This window comes from Berghia stephanieae, chromosome 12 (genome assembly GCF_034508935.2).
Source record: "Berghia stephanieae isolate SIO BIC M18660-M18661 chromosome 12, UCSD_Bste_1.3, whole genome shotgun sequence".
Taxonomy (NCBI): Eukaryota; Metazoa; Mollusca; class Gastropoda; order Nudibranchia; family Aeolidiidae; genus Berghia; species Berghia stephanieae.
The window spans coordinates 39,906,837-39,928,936 of NC_088371.1; the positions used below are offsets into that span (position 1 = coordinate 39,906,837).

At 37.8% G+C, this 22,100-nt stretch overlaps 1 protein-coding gene across 1 annotated transcript; it reads right to left on the reverse strand.

The window, feature by feature from the left end:
• Nucleotides 1-2,580: 2,580 nt before the first annotated feature.
• Nucleotides 2,581-16,613, reverse strand: LOC144958300 (myosin-2 essential light chain-like). The gene is made up of 5 exons (XM_078890183.1): nucleotides 16,446-16,613; nucleotides 13,299-13,464; nucleotides 8,694-8,858; nucleotides 7,951-8,028; nucleotides 2,581-4,310 (listed from the first exon to the last, which is right to left on the reverse strand). The coding sequence occupies exons 1-5, from the start codon at nucleotides 16,578-16,580 to the stop codon at nucleotides 4,282-4,284; spliced, it is 573 nt and encodes a 190-aa protein (XP_078746309.1). The 5' UTR covers nucleotides 16,581-16,613; the 3' UTR covers nucleotides 2,581-4,281.
• Nucleotides 16,614-22,100: the final 5,487 nt, after the last annotated feature.

The following is a 22,100-nucleotide window of genomic DNA, read 5'->3' on the forward strand; positions in this document are numbered from 1 at the left end:
CTTCGGACCCGATGTACCTGGTTCGATTCCTGCTCTAGTCAGAGATAATTTGATACTTTTGAGTTTCGCCCCTGATTGGCCATCAACAAATGTCCTTCACTTTTTTTTTTTCTGATCTGTGCCATCACGTCTAATCCTCTACATGTCTGCCAAGAACGCCGAGTGTCTGCATCAACTTTTTAGCATCTGGTCCATCCCGACATAATACCGTTATGAGATGAGGGGTAACATATTTAGAAATCAAAATCTGTCCCCGTGGAATTATACCATTTTTGGGGCAAAATTATGCCAATATTATGCCCAAAAAAAGGTAAATTATGCCATGAATTATGCCATAAAATCGACATTATGCCATAAATTCTGCCAAAAATCCGACATTTATGCATGTTCTTGCGTGCTTTTGTAACCCCCAAAACCTAATTTTCACAATAAATATGAATTCTTATAAGTTTAAAAGCTACATTAAGTTGTTCTGTTTCATTAAAAACAACTAAAAAGCAGAAATATATACCAGACTACTTGACAATGTAGAAAGAAGTAGGTACACTATTTTAAAGAACATTGATTTTAAACCCTTAGCCTGCTACACCAACCTCTGTGGCAGAGTAGCGTGTTATGAATGGGTCAATTTAAAAAATGTCACCTAAAATAGATAACGTTTACATGGTCAAATTATTAGGGGAAAAAACAAAACAAACCAAGTTACACATGAATGACAATGATAAATAAAAAGAAACGAAATTCCAACAACAATATTTTATAGTAGTAGTGGTAGAGATAATGGTAGGAGTAGTAGTGGACATAGCAGTGGTATTAGTCGTTGTAGAAGTGGTTGTAGTAGTAATAGTAATAGTAGTAGTAGTAGTAGTAGTAGTAGTAGTAGTAGTAGTAGTAGCAGTAGTAGTAGTAGTAGTAGTAGTATTAGTAGTAGTAATAGTAGTAGTAATAGTAGAAGTAGTAGTAGTAGTAGTAATAGTAGTAGTAGTAGTGATAGCAGTAGTAGTGATAGTAATAGTAGTAGTAGTAGTAGTAGTAGTAGTAGTCGTAGTAGTAGTAGTAGTAGTAGTAGTAGTAGTAGTGGTGTGTGTAGTAGTTGTAGCAGTAGTAATAGTAGTTGTTGTGGTAATATAGTAGTAGTAGTAGGAGGAGGAGGAGCAGTAGTAGTAGTAGTAGTTATTGGTGTAGTGGGAATAGTAGTAGTAGTAGTAGTAGTAGTAGGAGGAGGAGGATGAGTAGTAGAAGTTGTAGTGGGAATTATTTAGCTTTTTGCTGACGGATGCGGAGTTGGATGCGGAAGGCCAAAGGATGCGGCCGCATCGGATGCCGATGCGGCCGCATTTTCCTGGAGGGACAGCAAAATGCCATCACTCAGGTTTTGTTTGTTTTTAAGGGTCTTACGGTGCTTGCAACACATTAAGGACATACCACCACCAGTAAAAAGGAAGAAAATGGGATAGTTATAAGTTATAGAATTAATACAATTAAAGCGCCCAAGAAAAAGTAAAATAAAGGGGAATTGGATCAAATAGGGAACAGATATAGATTCCAGGAGCACACTATCAGTGTACTTAGTTTGAGATCATCGAAAAGTCTCAAACATACACCAGCACAAGATCCCACACTAAGAGGAATGCACTCATAAGTTTACAAATCGTATATTAAAAATTAAAAAATAGCTACGTACACAAGAGAGATGATTTACAATGAAAAAATATCATATCCCAAAACCGTAACTCTCCATTCGACTGTTTCCCTCCCAGCCAAGGACTCTGGCCAGGGTCAGGACAAAACTTTGTAATCTCATTCCAAGACAAAGACAGAAACAATTGGAAAACAGACACAGGAGGATAGGAGACACAGCAAGTACCTCACTTCCCACTATGGGAGGTCAGGAACCCCACCCAGGCCATCACTCTGAAACCTGAAGATTACGCAAGGTATGTACCCAGTCCACTGGAAGAGTGGTCAACACTTCCAATGAGATTGGAACCATTTTTTGACATCATACTTTCATTCCCTATTGCAACCAGGGCCTGAGCAAATTCAAGTAGCCTCTTTCAACGGCAAGTAGGTTAAGGATGCAAAGCCACACGAAAGAGGACAACAGATGTACAGCTGGTCCAAACCGTACAGATAGAGGAGGTGACGGTAACATGGGTGCAAGCAACTGACCTCAAAAAGCCTGCAAGTCTACTTATGACCAGACATATCATCTGAAAAAGCCTGCAAGATTCACGGACTTACCTCGACATTTGAAGTCTTGTTCTCAGCATCTAGTCTTCATAATAGTAGTCCACAATTGTATGTTTAATCCAAAGGTTGTAATGCAGTAATTTGTTAAGTTTCTTGTCACAAGTTGCACAAAAAAAAAAAAAAAAAAAAAAAAAACAATCAATCAAATCAAAATCGCAAAAAGCCGGCGACGTTTTTTTCAGTAATCCAATCGGCCGGCAGGCCGGCACTCTTGCACCCATGCAGTAAGCCTTTTGGCCCAGCCAGCACCAGTGAAATACTCACAACAACCCACCCGCAAAACATCAAAACAAAAAGACTTAAAGATAAACCAAGATCTAGTATAAATATGTGTAAATCTAATTTATTCCCAAACAGAAGGACAAAGTTAGTCATCACAATTTTTAAAAAAAACCTATACAATTTCACTAAACCTGATACAAATATTAATAATAATAATATATATGTTGTCCATTATTAATTCAAGTCCTCTACAAAATTATGTATTAGGTGCATTTGATCCCTTTACAAAAAAATATTAGCCTTTTTGACTTCTTGCCTTTATAAAACTTTAATATTCCCATAATAACATATTTTGGACCTCAAAGCCTATCAAAATTTGAGACATCATAATGGTTGGTAGGCCTCCTATATTAAAAAAACAAACAAATCTTTTACATGCAAGAGGACTCGATATATTGAACACAATCATGTTTGTTTCATTTGTTATTTATTTCATCACATTGGCTACCTCTAACAAAGGTTACGTTAAATGAGAGAAAGAAAGAAAGTGTAAAGAAGTAATAATAATCATAACAGATAGAGTAATATTATTTCCTCGTCTTACATTAAATAAAATGACGAATATGAACGATGACTGAACATAATTAAAGACAATTTTTTAGAAGGGATAAATTAGAAACTGCAGACAATTCAGGTAGTTTTTCTTTCTTTCAGTATCAGTAAACTCAACTCCCGAGACAAAAACATGGTTTGCTCTCTGCATAAAGAAAAATATGATAGAATGGTAAAGCAAAAATTCTGGTTAAAAAAAAAAAAATTATTTAAAAAATTAAAGCGAAGCTAAATCCTACCCCCTCGTTTCCAAGAAACTATACACAAAGGAAGGAATTTATGGAATGCTTTTATAACCGCAACAATCTAAAAATAATTAGGCACCACAAAAATTCTTCAATTTATTTTCATATGATAACAACTGCCATTTCCTCCTCACACATCGCCTGAATCTTAATAGTTGGAGACTTACTATTGATTGACAACAGGACATAGTAGAAACTAAACTTCAAAAAAAGAGACTTATGATCCTGTAATGAGAATAATGACAGATCTTTTTGTTATACGTAATATAAATATGAAGTCAGCAAAAAGACATGCAAATAGACTTACTACTACCCCACCTTATGGAAATGTGACAGTACAAATTAATGAATGTGAGCCAAAGGCGTTTGACAATTGCAGTAGAATAAATAAAATTGAAAGAAAAAAAAAACGGCAGAATAATATTGAAGAGACAAAAATCAGACTGACATCATATATAATTATCAGCTAATGGTATCGCATCATTCAAAGCTCAAATCTAAAAGCAATGAATAAGCTCCTAAAGTTGTCAAGAAAGTAAAAGTAACTCTGTTAAAACAATACTAATATTGATAGAATAAATTAACGAATGGTCCTATCTACCTAAACAAGAGTAATTTTGCGTGTGAAAAAAACCCAAAAAAAAACAATTACAATGACAATAGTTAGATAAACCGATATATACGAGTTCTAGAGAGATTATCTGTGAAATAACAGTTGTGTAAGTGTATAAAGAAACAAGCAAAAACAAAAAAACAAAACAAAAAAAGTTAAAAAGGGGTTGTTTTTGAAATTCAAATGTAATATAGTATAGTCTTTTTTTCTTCACTTCCAACACGTAGTACATGAGGTCGCATACATATAAATGTATATATATAAATATATGATTTTTCACACACGTTCTGGGTCCCAACATGATGAAAACAGACGACAGGGAGACAGACACGACATCTATCCATTCATCACAACTTTGATGAAATCTGGATAAAAATAAGACAAGAAAAATAAAGATGTTTAAAAAAAAAAAAAATGGGGAATGAAATAAAATAACAATGGACATACAACATGACGTAACTATAGTAATTTGAATATGACATAGGCTATTTATTAGTAAATCATCACTCCGACACGTTTAATGAGTTAAATAATTACAACTGGTCTCTTACATCACTGCCCCATTGCATACCGGTCTTGACTAACTCTCACTGACACACTGCCTACACACTACACAGCGCTAGTCAATGGCCTTAACCATCCCGGCTCAAGTGCGTGCCACAAGGCCTTGACTCAAGTAGGCCATGTCATACAATAATCAAAGCCATGGAAGGAATGGCTCTCTACCTCGCTGAACCCCAAGATATTTTTTAGACAGTTAAAATAAAAAAAAAAAAAAAGATTGAGCTTTTATATAGCGCAATAACCATTAAACGTGCTCAAAGTCCTTTACAAGGTGTCCCTAGCCAACAGCAACTCCTGTTAGGCGATATTACAATTTTTTTCCAGAAAGACACTATGCTGTTAACAGTCAATTACTCATTTTACACTTGACTATGGTGAGAAAAAATGAGTAAAGAGCCTTTTCCCAGAACTCAACTCTGTGCCACTCGAGACTCAAACCCAGGACCTTCCGATCCGAAGGGGAGTGTCATACCACCAGACCACTGTTGGTAGCAATTAATATTCAAGGATTATTATGTCAAAACACAAAAACACTTGCTTTATTTTCACATTATACCGTCACAGCTAGGGAAAACATCTTACACACTGTCCATCCTTATCTTGAATCATCTTCCATTTCCTAAGCACTAAAGTGAATAAGTCTCTCAGAGTTGTCTCAGAGCCCCATTAAACTGGGCTTTAAAAGGAGTAATAAATTACTTGCTATCCTTTGTGATGACAGAATTTTTTCCAAGTCACGATTTTAACCTTATACCAGTACCTTCTCTCAAATTTGTCATCAGTCTATTGATAAGTACTTTGATCAATACGTAAAAGGCCAAGCGATTCCAGCATGCTCTCTGTGAGAAGCCAAAAAGAATCCGAGCATGCCGAAATCCGATTACCATGGGAGGTAATGACTTTTTATATAGATAAAAATTGGTTACCCATTACTGAAATTCGGCCTTCTAGAATCCTTTGAGTACTGTACAGCAGGGTCATAATAAGGCTAACTCAACTTCCAATTCAAACTCGCCTCACTACTTGTGAGTTGAGTGGTCTCCCAATTCAAACTCGTCTCACTACTTGTGAGTTGAGTGGTCTCCCAATTCAAACTCGTCTCACTGCTTGTGAGTTGAGTGGTCTCCCAATTCAAACTCGTCTCACTGCTTGTGAGTTGAGTGGTCTACCAATTCAAACTCGTCTCACTACTTGTGAGTTGAGTGGTCTCCCAATTCAAACTCGTCTCACTGCTTGTGAGTTGAGTGGTCTACCAATTCAAACTCATCTCACTGTTTGTGAGTTGAGTGGTCTCCCAATTCAAACTCGTCTCACTACTTGTGAGTTGAGTGGTCTCCCAATTCATCTAAAAGGACCCCTCCTACTCTTGTCTGTTACTGTATCTAGCCGTGCACGTGCGGCGATGTGGTCTAGTCATATGACACGCGCTTTCGGATCGGGAAGGTCCTGGGTTTGAGCCTCGCTTGGCGCATAGTTGAGTCCTTGGAGAAGGTTCTTCAATCACATTCTCTCACCGTACTCAGGAGTAAAATGAGTGCATGGCCGTTAACAGTGTTGACTCTGTCAGAAATTTTTTTTGTAACATCGCCTAACAGGCGTCATGACCCGTCCTAAATGTTAAATGTTGCTGTTGGCCAGGGACAACTTGAAAAGCGCTTTGAGCACATTTATTAGTTGATATTGCGATATATAAAAGCTCAATTATTTTTTAATCTGTATATGTTACTTCTGCAAATCTCAACGGTGAGCATAATTCTGAAGGTGTCCAGTATTCTCCGAAAAAAAAACAAAAAAAAACGAACTTAAATTCCACTGCCTAGATGCTGAAAGAGTAAATTTAAAAGACTCCCTAGTGGTGAGGGCGTTTGCTAAGTGACTCCAGTCCCGATTGGTATGCTTGTTTGGCAAAACCATTGCTTCAACTGCGTTTCGTTTTTGTGCGTGGCTCTGTAGGTCTGGTTTATTTCGAGCATGTCGTTCGGGACAACGATTTTTGTTCATGCATTATTTTGAGAAAAAATACAAGGTGGCTTTCACGACGACGTTCATCTGAGGATGTCCCTTGCAATTCATTCAGCATGAAGAAATTGAAAAAGATAATAAGAGATGAAAGTCGTACTCTGTACCCTTAAACCAAATGGAGCAATAGATGTAAAAGGCTGCTGCACTTAAATGCAAACAAAGAATGCTATAACAAATCTTTCTTACCCGTTGCAATTAGGAATTATCGAATGTAATTAATTTAGTCATGTAGTTCTAATGCTTTTCATTTATTATTAATACCATTATTTCTGACATCTTTAATTAATGAGGGAGAACGTAAATATAAGATCGAGTGTGAGAATGAATTATCTGAATGTTTTATACGGCACTAAATCCCAACTAGATTTGATACATTGTTATTGTTTTTGTTGTATAATCATCTATTCTGCTAAATATCTTATCCTTTACCGTGAGCCATGTAAAACACAATGTAATTTCCTGTTTTGGATTAATAAAGTACATCTTATCTTATCTATCATATGTCAGTCACACAGCTGTTGTAATTCTAGTACTTCCAAGTAAAAATCTAAAAGTGATATAAGTGTTCATTAATATTTAAAACTTATCTAAACCAAACCTGACCTACATATACTTGAATGATTTGACTTCATTTTGCTTAGGCTCTAACTGAAATTTGTCTCTTTATGAGTTGAATTGACAAATTTTCATTAATTTATTTCAGAACTTGTTTTTTTGTTTGTTTGTTTGTTTGTTGCTTTAGGTCTCTTCCAACACAATTGAGGTTATATGAGAGACCGCTGAAACAAAAAAACAAGCAATCTAACAAAAATAGTACAAATGTTTGTTTGTTGCTTTAGGTCTCTTCCAACACAATTGAGGTTATATGAGAGACCGCTGAAACAAAAAAACAAGCAATCTAACAAAAATAGTACAAAAATAAATCAAAATCATAACCTAAAGATATCATAAGCTAAATTATAAATAACCAAGAACAAACAGGCAGAAGATTTACAGAAAAAAAAATATCCCCTGTCAAAAATACAATCACAAACCAAAGAAGCAGGATAGGCTAGTAAAGAGAAGAAGAAACGACATCACTATCGGATCGTACACCCATGCGAACATCATAGGTATACGATTCAAGGGTGATGTTCCCATCCAACCACCCGCTTTCAGAACTTGCATTTCATTTTTAAATCAAAACTCCAAGCACACAACATGTTAATACATAAAGCCGGGTTAGAATTTTTCAAAATGTCTACCTTAAAACTTAAAACGCAAAGTGTACATTTTAATATTTATTTCTCGCAGCTATCCACAATCACTTGTAGAGAGAATTCTATTTAATTTAATACATAACCCCCCCCCCCCCCCCCCCCCCCCCCCCCCCCCGTCTCTTCCCCAACCCACATAATATCATCCTACAATTATTCTTACCTTCATATTGAATATTCCCTTGGGCGTCTTCTTGTCCAGCCACCAACTGGTCAACATCTTCATCACTCAGTTTCTCACCTGAAATTTTTTTAACAATCTAATTCAATAAATATTATTCACCCCCCCCCCCCCCCCCCCCCCCCCCCAAAAAAAAAAAAAAACAAAAAAAAAAAAAACAAAAAAACAAACAAACAAACAAACAAAAATACTAAAAAATAAAAAATGGGAAAAATAATCTGCATACACACATGTGAACGACGATTTTAAAAAGATGGGCTACCCCAAGGTTTTTCTAAATGTATCTATGTACACTTTCTTCCACTTCTTTTTAAATATTCAAGCCATGTCTCCTCTCAAGACACAATATCAGTATTTCATGTTCACCTTTAAATCTGTATCAAATAGATAATAATTTAACACAAGAAGGGGCATCTGGGTAACGATGCTGAAGTAATTTATACTCTAGGTCCTCCATACCATCCATACTATGAGTGCTTGTGTGTGTGTGTGTGAGAGAGAGAGAGAGAGAGAGAGAGAGAGAGAGAGAGAGAGAGAGAGAGAGAGAGAGAGAGAGAGAGAGAGAGAGAGAGATAGAGAGAGAGAGAGATACAGAGAGAGATAGAGAGAGAGAGATACAGAGAGAGAGAGAGAGAGATACAGAGAGAGAGAGAGATACAGAGAGAGATACAGAGAGATAGAGATAGAGAGAGAGAGTATATGTGTAATAAAATTGCATCCCTTACCAAGAGAAACAAGAATATGTCTCAACTCTGCACTTGCAATAGAACCATTTTGATCTTTGTCAAATACTCTGAAGCCTTCGATGAAATCCTCAAAGGATGGGAGAACACGGTTTTTGCTGATGGTTTGCAGAATTGGGAAAAAGGTCTCGAAAGAGATACGTGCATCTGAAAATATAATATAGATAGATATCAGGGTTGCAAATTCAGGAGGCAATAATTTACTGAACTTTTACACAAACACATAGACTGACCCCTTTCTGAGTGTCTGCAAACACATAGACTGACCCATTTCTGAGTGTCTGCAAACACATAGACTGACCCCTTTCTGATTGTCTGCAAACACATAGACGACCCCTTTCTGAGTGTCTGCAAACACATAGACGGCCCCTTTCTGAGTGTCTGCAAACACATAGACGACCCCTTTCTGAGTGTCTGCAAACACATAGATGACCCCTTTCTGAGTGTCTGCAAACACATAGACGACCCCTTTCTGAGTGTCTGCAAACACATAGACGACCCCTTTCTGAGTGTCTGCACATAGACGACCCCTTTCTGAGTGTCTGCACATAGACGACCCCTTTCTGAGTGTCTGCACATAGACGACCCCTTTCTGAGTGTCTGCACATAGATGACCCCTTTCTGAGTGCTCCAGTAAAAAGACATTATGATTATGTACTTACGTTTAGCAAGTGATTGGAAAATATGCTGAAGATTTATAACATACTGAATTCCGTAAATATACAGAAAATTGGCAACCTTGAAATATATTTCATTTTTGTTTTTTTTGTTTTTAAGGGTTTTACGGCGCTTGCAACACATTTAGGTTATATCAGCGCCAGTAAAAAGGAAGCAAATGGGATAGTAAAAAGTTCTAGAATTACAAATAAAGCACCCAAGAAAAAGTAAGACATAGGGGAACTGGGAACAAATAGGGATCAGATGTAGATTCCAAGAGCACACTATCACAGTACGTAGTTTGAGACCACCTATAAGTCTCATCCGAACACAAGCACAAAATCCAACAAAGAGGAATACACTCAAATGCTTAAATTATAAATTCAAAATAACTAATATAATAATACATAACAGAGAGATGATTTACAAGGAAAAAAATATCATCTCCCAAAACAATAACTATGCATTTGACTGTTTCCTTCCCAGCTAGGACTCCGGTTAGGGCCAGGACAAAACCAAGTAATCTCATTCCAAGACAAAGACAGAAAGCATGTTGGAAAACAGATATAAGGGGATAGAAGACACAGTATGTACCCCCCCTGCCCACTATGGGAGGAAATATATTTCAAAAAACTAAATCATGTTGAATTGTCTTAAGACCTGTTTACACAGTGTTCGTTGATCCACACATTTCAAAGTTGTATCATGAGTAATAAATGATCATTTAATTTCCCGTGATAACTCCTGAAATACAATTGGACAAATTGTACTGAGACTATTTCATAACAACAACAATAACAACAATAATAATAATAATAATAATAATAATAATAATAATAATAATAATAATAATAATAATAATAATAATAATAATAATAATAAAAATAATAATAATAATAATAATAATAATAATATTAAATGAATATTTGTTATTAACCAGTTAACTGCCGTACTCCAGAAAGACGCTTATTTAAGAATTTGGCCAGAAAACTTGTCCTTCAAATAATGATTGAATTAAATGACCTTCATCTTGGCAAAAACTCTCAAACCTGGGACTACTTAAAGAAGACCTCTCGAGGTCCCAGGTTTGAGAGTGTTTGCCAAGATGAAGGTCATTTTAAGATAGATATGTGAAGGATGAGTTTTCTGGCCAAATTTTTAAACACGCTTGTTTCTAAAGTATGGCATTTAACGTACGTGTGAAAATACACTGGGATGTGTTCAGACATGGCAATTCTAAAAAGCGTCGCTTAGCCTTGGCAATATATCCATCCTTAATATAAACGGCCCATGAGCTATGCATAGCGCTGTGGAACATTCCTAATTACTTTACGGTCATTCAACTACGATTCATGGATTATCTTTCTTCATTTCTTTCTTTCCTTCTTTAAAATAGTTGAATTTGACGAATTGACTGAGAATTTACAGGTCTAGTAGTAGTGATAGTAGCAGTGGTATTGACATCTCCAGAGATAAAGCACAACAGATGCTAATAAAGGGGGGAGGGGGGGGGGGTGTATTGTGTGCGTGTTGGGCATGGGTGAAAGTTAACGGGGATCAATTTGCCTGAAAGACAGACTGGTGAAGCCGGTTTGCCTGAAAAAGATGTTAATTTAATTATTTTTTTTTGCGATCTACGACTCGCAGGTTGAGTGCCAACCTTTCCAGAGTGAAAAGTACATTTAATTCTATGGCCCTAAATGTGTTTTTATTTTAAAAGCAAAAAGAAAAAAGCATTTAGTCTGCATGATTGAAAACAAAATTTATATAAGCTAACACCAAACCCAAAGCAAAATAATCTTCATAATTTAAACACTCATTCGAAGCAATCTCTAATGATTACAGTATTACCTGGTTTATGGAGACACCAAGATAAGCCATCACTTTAAATTTGTATAGTAAAAGGCTCAGAAATTGCAATACCAAGGGCTATTTCAATTCGAAACACCCCAAAGAAGTGATCAAGAGACCCCAACCATGGTACTTATTTTGATGCTAGTGTTGGTATAGGTTGTAGTAGTGATGATGCTCTAGTGGTCGTGGTGATAATGATGATGATGTGGTCGTAGTGGTTGTGGCAGTTTCAATGCTGTGATGGTGGTTGTAGCACTGGTGACAACTACTACTACTACTACTTTTGGTTCAAATATGGGAAATACCCACCTATGTGATATACAAGTTGAATACCCTAAAAATAGTCTTAGTGCATTTTTTTAAAACCTACAGCGTTCTTACAGCTCCCCATTTTATTAATAATAATTTAAAAAATTAGACTCATACAAAATATTAAAGAATTTTTTTTATAAATGTAAACAATCAAAATAAAGTACTTTCAGTTGTATTATAAAGGGAAATAACCCATTTATGTTTACGTTTATTGACAATGCAGTCCTTGATTGAAGGCTTCATTGTCAAAGATGTTAGTTCTATTTTATTGTCACTTGACAAGTTCTATTTAACAAGAATTTGAAGCTTAAATGAGATCTGAGACCATTTGAAGTATAAAATAAGCTTATATGCATAATTCAATGCAAATCTTCAAAAGTGGTGTGAAAGGTCATAGTGAAAACCAGCGTTTAATAACCAACTGAAAAGATAAATATAGTACTAGTACAAAATGTGACTCATCAGCTGATGTGTAAACAGATCAAATGTATAAAAGAAAAGTGACACATGTGTTCAATTGTCACATTTGAAAAACTACTAAATAGTCTACACAGCGGTATTTCCTAGTATTAAAAAATAACGTTCTGGTGGTGCAATAATAATAAAGCCGGCAGAAGAGTCAAAATGCCGGAACGCAATTATTACATTTACTAAAAAACCGGAATTTCCGGCATATGCCGGCGAACTTTCATCCATGGTGTTGGGGAAGAGGGGGATGGGGTGTCCATGGTGATGTTATCAATGGTATTATCTTGTGGTAAGTTCACATGGGGTCAGATCACCCCATTTGATTAGAGGAGTCTCCCAACATCAGTAGGTAAGCAGAATGACCGCCAGGGGACATTTCTTGGTCAGACTGTATGTCTGACTGGTGCCTAGGATTTCAAAAATGGCGGCCTCGTAATTTTTTGCCACCAGACTTAATTCTTCAATCAACTTTTTAAAATCTCAATTCGTTGAATGTTCAATTTACTACATTTTTTACAGCCATGGATGGAGATTTACAGCCATTACGACCAAGAGGTCAAATTTACGGCTTTTATTACGACTTGACAACTAGCTGGACAGCCTGAAACCATTGTCTCCAGATTTAAATGGGCTTGTATCTTTTAAAACTGATTGTATGCAAAGATGCATTTGGTTTAACTCTCTTCTTGATTTTACAGAAATGTTATACCTACCCAACACAGAACTTGACTTTTTACACTCAAATTCATGAGAAATACGTACATACTAGATATGCATATTTCTTTTTTATAGCATAACAAGCTTTATAATTATGAAACAAAGATTTTTCAGAAAATATTGTATTGTACAAAACAAATCTGATTAAGAAACATGTTCATTGTATCGTAACAAATGTGATGATTTTCCTGTAACTGGTAAGGGTTAAATTGTGATATATTGTCTTATATTATAAAGAAAAGCATGAGCATTTAGATGGTGCAATTTCCACTAAAATTGCTCAAAGTGCTTTACAAGGGGTCCTTAGCCAACAGCAACATCTAACATTAAACATGACGCCTGTTCGGCACCGGCAATGCCTCATAAAAGTAAAAGTAAAAAGCCAAGTCCAAGGACTCAACTATATGAGTGGAACTTGAACATAGGACCTTCTGATTCAAAGGAGAGTGTCATACCACTCGACCACAGAAAGCTTTGCTGCATCGAAGGTCTACTGACAGGAGAGAGAGAGAGAGAGAGAAAAAAAAAAGAAAACAGGAAAAAAAAAAAACAACAACCTTATTTCAACTCCAAATTTACCTGGATTGGAGGAATATCCACACTTTCTGATCTCTTGTTCGGTTGGGTTTTGTTTCAAGGCACGGAGCACATCCCCGAGTTGGCTGGCTGCAATTTTTCCATCACCACGAGTGTCAAAAAGGACGAACGTCTCCTGGATTTCAGCTATTTCATCTTCAGATTTAGACTGGGAAAAAAATAGAAATGAAAGGTCTGTTTTCAAAGAGACTGTACTGAAAAATAGAAATGAACGGTCTGTTTTCAAAGAGACTGTACTGAAAAATAGAAATGAACGGTCTGTTTTCAAAGAGTTTGTACTAAAAAATAGAAATGAACGGTCTGTTTTCAAAGAGACTGTACTGAAAAATAGAAATGAACGGTCTGTTTTCAAAGAGACTGTACTGAAAAATAGAAATGAACGGTCGCTTTTCAAAGTGCCCATGATAAAAACAATTTGAGGCAATTGTGAACCGAGAATTCTGGGTGGCCTGGCAAGAGCAGAAGCCCTCTATGACATTAAACTAAACTTGAGCTTTTATATAGTGCAATACCCACTAAACGATGATGACGTGGTGATAGTTGCAGTAGTAGTGGTGGTAGGGATGATGATGTGGTGGTAGTTGTAGTAGTAGTGGTGGTAGGGATGATGATGTGGTGGTTGTAGTAGTAGTGGTGGTAGGGATGATGATGATGATGTGGTGGTTGTAGTAGTAGTGGTCATAAGGACGATGTGGTGGTAGTTGTAGTGGTGGTGGTAGGGATGATGATGTGGTAGTCGTTGTAGTAGTGGTGGTAGGGATGATGATGTGGTGGTAGTTGTAGTTGCAGTGGTGGTAAGGATGATGATGTGGAGGTATTTGTAGTAGTAGTGGTGGTAGGGATGATTATGTGATGGTGGTTGTAGTAGTAGTGGTGGTAGGGATGATGACGTGGTGGTGGTTGTAGTTGTAGTAGTGATAGGGAGATGATGTGGTGGTGATTGTAGTAGTAGTAAGCAAAACAGTACCGTGCATAACAGAGAGATGATTTATTAGGAAAAAAAATAAAATCATCTCCCAAAACTATACTGTTTCTCTCCCAGGCCAGGGCCTGGACAAAACCAAGCAATCTCACTCCAAGACAAAGACAGAAAGCATGTTGGAAAACATATATAAGGGGATAGAAGTTACAGTAAGTGCCTCCCTGAGGAAACCCACAAACGATCAAGGTGTTTGGCGCAGGGGAGACAAAGACACAAGATCAAAGAGAAAAAGCTGCCACACTTGGATGGTGTTTTAAAAAATATCCTATTTTCTTCCTTTTTACCGACACTGATGTGACCTAAATGTGTTGCAAGCGCCGTAAAATCCTTTACAAAGGCTTTGTATTCGTCGTTGCACTGCATTGTACTCAAGAGTAAGTACCCACATTCCCCCCCCCCCCCCCCCCCCCCCCCCTCCCCAAGAGAAGTAACTGTATTTCTTGGAACTATATAAGAGAAAATTGAAGAACAAAAAAGAAAATGTAAATTCAAATAACATTTGTGTTAGGCGGCTGATAACTTACAATCTCTCTCTCTCTCTCCCAGAAAACAAACAAGGAAAAGACTATTCGGACCCGAGTTTGAATTGCTTCCCATGGCAATTTGGACCCGACTCTGTGGCTAACCAGGGTCGAGTCTGAATAACTCCATAGCTCTTCGATTCGGAATACTGCAATGCAATGCGCCCGAATGATGAACTTATCATTAGTATCTATTTTTATATAGAAATAATACAGCATATTTTTTTAAATTAAAAAAGAATTAAGATACTGCCTTTTGTCAAATCCCGACCTAGACTGCCTTTTAAATAAAACGCTCAATGCCCAAAGTCATATTATTCTCCTTTCTCTGCACTTTTTCGCGGCCGCAAATGGCAAAATATATAATGTAGATATGTCATGCATGTATCTTTTGCAACACGCTCATGGCAAATCAAATAAATCTTCCAATCATTACAGAAAGACACTCTTTTTTCTATGCGAGGGCAAATTGATTGTTAACGTTAATAATAGCGACTAAGAATTGTAATCTCCCAAAGACCACGAATATTTAGGTCTATGTTTTGTTTTTTAAGGCGCTTGCAACACATTTAGGTCATATCAGCGCCAGGAAAAATGGAGACATTGGAGTTCTAGAATTACAATTAAAAAGTACCCAAGAAAAAGTAAGACAAAGGGGAATAATAGATCACCGCTTTTGAAGGTATATCTAGTCATCTTCGGGAGTTCTAAACCGTGACTTGCTCGCTCACTCGCCCTCCTACGGACTGACAACTGACAACTGAGAATGAGCAGCTTCCACCCACCTTACCACGCTTCACTTTCGAGCCAGCTTCCACTTCCGACACTTCCTGTGATTGCGCAGACGCATTGTGTCAGGAGTCCGAATTGCCACGGGAAGCAATTCAGACTCGGGTCTGAATTGCCACTTCGAACAAACAAACGTGGATATTACCTAAAAAATAACCAACCCCCCCAAAAAAAAAAAAAAAAAAAAAAAAGAAAGGACAGCAACAAACACAAAGAGGCAAACAATAAATAGATAGAAGAAAAAAAAATCGCCTCTTTAACATAAAAAGAAACAGTTTCATAAACGAAAATACGATTTTACGCAGGGGCCCCCAAAATCTGGGAGGGCTTCCAAAAGCTCCCTAAACATCCCCAGTATTCTTGCTTTTTATAATGTTCTAGTTGGGGGTCTGGGAGGGGAGCTTTTTTAAAAAAAAAGTTTCCCCCTTCCCAAACCCCCTACTAGATCAAGAATACTGGGGATCTTGTTGGCTAGGGACCAGGGAGACCAATATTTTGGTCTCTCTGTCACTGTCTCCCTGGCCTCTCTAACTCTAACTCTCTACTTTCCACCGACGTAACCGCCAAGTAAAAAAGAAGCATTTTTTGTTTTTTAAAGATTCTTTTCCCCGAGCTAGGCGTTTAAGAGAACGGGACAGGTAGACTTGTTAAAATTACAATCTGAATCTTTGTCACTGATGTCAAACTCAAACTGCTGATCAGCCTGAGTCTTTCATTTCGTTCGTTACTCTACTGACTCTGGCAATAAATTGTAAGTCATAATTTAGCATGCAAGTGGTAGATCATAGATGAACAAAATGCAAGAATTGATGTTTATCAATCATCAAGCCAACTCACCATTTTGTGGCTGAAATTGAATATTATAAAGGTTAAAAATTCCTGACTTCCTGGTTTTCCAGAATTATGGACTTGGGTTGGGCAACTGAAAGAGAAAGAAAACGTAAGACGATAGTTCAAGATGGTCAGGTACATAACGTTTAGTGGCTAAATATTTTTAATGTTTTTTTTGCCACTTGTTAATATCGTAATATAAAAGAATATATAATATAGACAGAGTACACAACCTTTAAAAAATATTTACATTTGAAAGATTTGATTTATATTACAAAAACTAGACAAAAAATCATTTTTGTAATTATTTTTTTCTCTCTAATTTAACGTGATCTCTCAAACTGACAACTCTGATAACCTGTTGGCACTGAAAACCAGAAAAGGTATGCTTCATTTGTCATGTCTAGAGTGCTGTCCGTCTTATTAAACCACGGAGACTATCATACCTGGATACCTGGATACCTCTGTATAGAGCTTTTAGACTTGGTGTAGTCTCCTTCGCTCCTCCTCATCTATTAATGATTGGACCAATTTTTATAATTGAACTTGTTTCCTAGGGTGTTGCTTATCTCCAAGTCTGCTTTGAATTTATTCTTCTTCTTCTTCTTCTTCGTTCCCGTCACGTCACATGGTCAGTCCGGTCTGGTGAATGAAGCCCACAGTGGTCCTGAGGTCGTCCTCACTGCCGTACAGCTTCTTTGAGTATGGGGTTGGGTCAGGCCAGAAGTTCCTTCTCAATTGGTTGTACTTTGGACATTCCATTAGGACATGATGTCCATTTTCATTTTCAAGTCCGCAGTCACATTGTCCAGAGGCACCTGCTCTGGACATCCTCCACATATGTTCCTTTAACTGGTTGTGTCCAGTTCTCAGTCTGAAGATGATGACCTGTTCCTTTCTGTCGAGCACCTTGATTGGGTCATTCATGTTGTATTCTGGGTGCTTCTCTCTCCATCTCTGAGACTGGATAAATTTGGCCATTTTGTTAATTTCTCCTGTTGAGTACATTGGGGAGGGTTGCTGCATGCGACTGCCTGCCTTTGCCAGTTGGTCAGCGATCTGATTTCCAAGTATCCCACAGTGTCCTGGAATCCACTGCAGTACCATGTTGGTAAACTTGCTTAGCTTCATGAGGTCTTCCACCAAGGCGTCTATATCATCCGCAAAGGACATCATTATATCCTCCAGAATTTTCTTAGCATCTGTTAAAATCACTATGTGTCTTGGTTTTTCATTTTCTGAGAGGATTTGCTTAACAGCTTCATGGATTGCATCTGTCTCTGACTTGTAGATTGAAGTGCGAGTACCAGTCGGTTTGCTGATCTCCTTTTGTTGACCATTTGTGTACTCGATGTGCACTCCCAGGCCCCCGCATGTGTGTTCTTTATTGCATGAACCATCGGTATAGATTCTTGTCCATTTTTTTTCAGGGTAGTTTTGATCTATGCACTTCTGTACAGACTTCTTGATTTCTTCGCCGTATTTTTGTTTTGTTGAAATGTCACCAACGGAAGTCTTGATTTTCAAGTGATTTTGCCTTTTCCAAATTGGTACTCTGATATTTGCTTTGCATTTTTGGGTCATTATTCCGTCAAGTTCGTGATCTTTTTCAATTTGCTGGGCTCTTTCAATAAAGTGGGATCTTTTCAGCCGCCTATTTTTCTTTTGTTGCGCTCTAGCGTGAAGAGGCTGATCTGTCATTGTTTTCACGTCTGTGTATTGTTTCAAAATTTTTGATTCCCTTCTTTCTGATAGAGATGTAAGTCCTGTTATGGTTTCCATTGCATGAATCGGTGTCGATTTCATTCCTCCACTTATTATCCTCATGTTGCTGTTTTGCACTTTGTCCAGTTTTTCCATTTGAGTTTTGGAGCAGTTTCCCCATGCAGATATCCCGTATTCTAGCGCTGGTCTCACATATCCTGTGTAAGTTTGTTTCAGTATATCGGAGCTAGTTCCCCAAGTTGTTCCAGCTAGTTTTTTCAAGAGTTGTGTTCGCTTTACCCCAACTTTCTGACTGTTGCTGATTTGATTTTTCCATGTTAGTCTTGGGTCAAAATGGACTCCTAGGTATTTTGGTGCGTCATCTTTTTCTAATTCATGGTCTTCAATACGTAGCTTTGCTTTTTCGTCTTTTGGGAGAGGCTAAATATTGTGAACTTTGTCTTCACTGCATTTATTTTCATCGCCCAGTTGTCAGTCCATTCTTTGATATTATCCAGTGTGATTTGCATCCTGTGTTGTGCCTTGATTAAATTTTGGTCAGAGCTAATCAGAGCTAGGTCATCTGCGTACATCGACATTTTCACTCCTCGACATAGTGTTTCTCTTATATCATTTACATAGAGAAGAAATAGTGTAGGTGATAGTACTCCACCTTGTGGGACTCCATGTTTTAGTTTTGCTTCTCTACTTTTGTGACCTTGTGTTGTTACTCTTGCCTTTCTTGTTTTTAGGTAGTTTTGTATCCAGTTGAGCATGTTATGGGATACTTTTGATTTTTGTAGTTTATATACCAGACCTTTTTTCCACACTTTGTCGAATGCTTTTTTCAAAGTCCACCCATACCACAATTTGTTTCTTTCCATCCTGAAACGAGTCTTCTATTTCTTGGGATATGTAGGTTACTTGATTTTCAGTACTCCTGTGTCTTCTGAAACCAGCTTGTTCATTTATAAGCACATTATAGTTTTCAAGATACCACATCAGTCTGGAGTTGATAATTCTTTCTATCTTGCACATGCAGCTTGTAAGACTTATAGGTCGGTAATTTGCGGCTTCATTTGCTTGTTTTCCTTCTTTCTTAATTGGGACAATAAAAGCCTTTTTCCATATATCTGGTATTTTACCAGTTTTCCAAGTGCTGTTGTAGAGTTGTAATAGCTTCTTTTTCGCTGTCTTTCCAAGATGGATAAGCATCTCATTTGTTACTTCGTCTGGGCCTGGCGATTTCTTTGTTTTTAACACTTTGAGAGAGCTTTCTAGTTCTTCCATAGTTAGCTTCTTTGTCATTACTTCATCTATGGCTTCCTTGAGTTCCTTTTTTTGTTTTCTGCATTCTTTTCTAACCCTTTCCTTCAGTTCTTTTTCTATTGTGTTGTCACTAATTTTTTTGAACTGCTCCATGAATATGTCTGCAGCTTGTTGTGGACTGACAAGTTCTCCTTCTTTTTCCAAAGCGGGAGGGGCATAGTGATTCGGTTCTCTATTTAGGGCTTTTGTAAGTTTCCAAAGTTTATTTCCATCTTTTTCGAAGTTAAGGCTATGCGTTTTTTCTTTCCATGCCATTTTGGATGTCGTTGCCATTTCTTTTTTAAAGGTAGCTTCTGCCTCTTTATATGCTGCAATATTGTCATCACAGGGGTCTGCTTCAGCCTTTTCTCTTGTTTCCGATACTTCATTACTTAACTGATTAAGATTGTCTGTCCAGAGTGGTATATAATTTTTTTTTTTTTTCTTGCTCCCCTTGGGATACTTTCTTTTGCTGCTTTTAGGATGGCCTTTGTCAGTTCTTTTGCACTTTTGTTGACATTCTTGGTTTTACAGTTTATGTTTTTGCAGTGGCTGTCTGTAAGTTGTTCAAAGCTTTCCCATTTTGCTCTTTTGTAGTTCCATCTTGGGATAGTTTGTGTTTTGTTTTCATTTTGATGATAGAGGTTTGTGATGATTGGCCTATGGTCGCTACCACCCAGTTGGGGCTGTACTGTTCTATTTATCGTCTTTGCTATATCATCTGTAGCAAACGTAAGATCTGGGTAGATGTGGTTTTCCACGCTCTTGAGAAATATGTGTCCTCATCTTCATCATCATACAATAGTTGAAGTTTTGTTTCAATTTGCCAGTTTTCTACTGTTTCACCACGTTTGTCCATATCTCCATATCCCCAGCTTTGAGAGTGACTGTTAAAGTCCCCTAGTACCAGACATCTTTCTTCCTGGATTTTTATCTTGTCTAAATGAAGCTCTTTGTTTGGTGGGCAATAGCAGTTAAAAATCAGGAGTTCTTTCTTTCCGATACATACTTTAATTTGCTGTATTTCTGATTGCTCTTGTGTATCAATTTTTATGCCTGCGGTGGGGTAGTCGTTTTTTACTAATGTCATCACGCCTCCTTTGTGATCCTTTCTATCATGCCTTATTACCTGGTACCCTCTGGTGGCAAATCTCATGTTGTCCGTGAGGTGAGTTTCTTGAATGCAGGCAATTTTGATGTCCTGCTCTTTGAGTCTCTTTTCAAGGGCTATTTTCTTCTTCGCAACGCCCTCAGCATTCCATTGGAGGATTTTAATTGTGTTTGGTGTTCCAGTCGCATGTAACCTTGATCCTCCTCCCCTGGTTCCGCAAGATGAAGTCAAGGTACCACCAGATCGTTTGGGTGGGCCATTGAGGCCCGGCACTAGGCCCGTCCGGCGGGATTCCACGGGCTTCGCACCACATCGGATTTGATTATTGTGACGTGTCATATTGGGATTTAAGCATGCAGTGGCAGTTTCCAGTTTCCTGAGATATTTGCGCCTTCCGGCCCCGCTGCTCTGTCTTCGGCATGCTGTTTTTCAGGATTTGCTTCCTTAGCCTTTGACCATCCAAGGTCTGTCCACAAGGCAGTGGCGGTTTTGCATCAGAGTGTCCTTCTCCTAGATCGATTGCGGTCCCCTGTTAACAAACTCGATCTGTCCGGGTTTTTGTTCGGAGTGTCCTTCTCTTAGATGGATTGCGGTCCCCCGTATACGAACTCCATCTGTCCATGTTTTTGCTCAGAGTGTCCTTCTCTTAGATGGATGTCGGTCCCCCGATGACGAGCTCCATCTACCCGTGGTCAGATGGTCTAAGTTGGGAATCCGGGAGGATGTCCTGTAGAGAGTCAGTCCCTTTTCACCCCTCCCCCACGTCGTGGACAACACCCACACCCAAGGGTGTGGACTAGGGGAAGCTGAACTCGACGGTTGATTTCCTCCCTTCTTCCTTCCTTGTTGACGATGCTGACCGTTGTAGATCATTCTTGGTCTGGCCTCTCACTTACGATCATCGAGACACGCAAGCCCTCCGACCGCGACAAGGTCATATGATCCATCGGAGAGTGAATTTATTCAATTTTTTTTGCTGATACTGTGGTTTCTTGCAGTTTATTCCAGTTATTTACAATTCTAGATGAAAAAAAGTTCCTTCTTTCATTTGTTTTAAAACGTTCTTTTTTCAGTTTCTTGCTGTTTCCTCGTGTCTGAATGTTCTTGTTTGGTTTAAGAAATCCTGCCTCTACCCTGTCTATTCCCTTTACTATTTTCTATGTTTGGATCATATCTCCCCTTCTTCTCCTGTAATCTAAGGTCGGGAGATTTAATTCTTTCAATCTCTCACAGTAGGTTTTGTATTTCAGGTGTGTGATAAGTTTTGTTGCTCTCCTTTGCACTCTTTCCAAACAGTCTTTGTCTCCCTCAAACTTCGGATACCATATGCAGTTAGCATATTCCAGCTTTGATCTAACCATAGTCTTGTAGATGGTAGTCATGTGTTTTGTTTTCAGATTCTTGAAATTTCTTTTCACTATTCCGAGTGTTTTACTAGCCTTAGATTGAACATCTTGAATTTGCTTCTTGAAGTTTAGCTTCCTATCAATAAATACTCCTAGGTCTTTTTCCCCATTGGATTTCTGCAGGGGTTTTTC

Bases quoted from the DNA above. Each gene is read 5' to 3' on its own strand.
- LOC144958300 (XM_078890183.1), bottom strand. From the start codon at position 16,580: ATGTACCTGACCATCTTGAACTATCGTCTTACGTTTTCTTTCTCTTTC. The intron at 13,465-16,445 runs GTGAGTTGGCTT...TTTTTTTCCCAG, and splicing joins TCAATTTCAGCCACAAAATG to TCTAAATCTGAAGATGAAAT. The intron at 4,311-7,950 runs GTAAGAATAATT...ATTTTTATCCAG, and splicing joins AGGGAATATTCAATATGAAG to ATTTCATCAAAGTTGTGATG.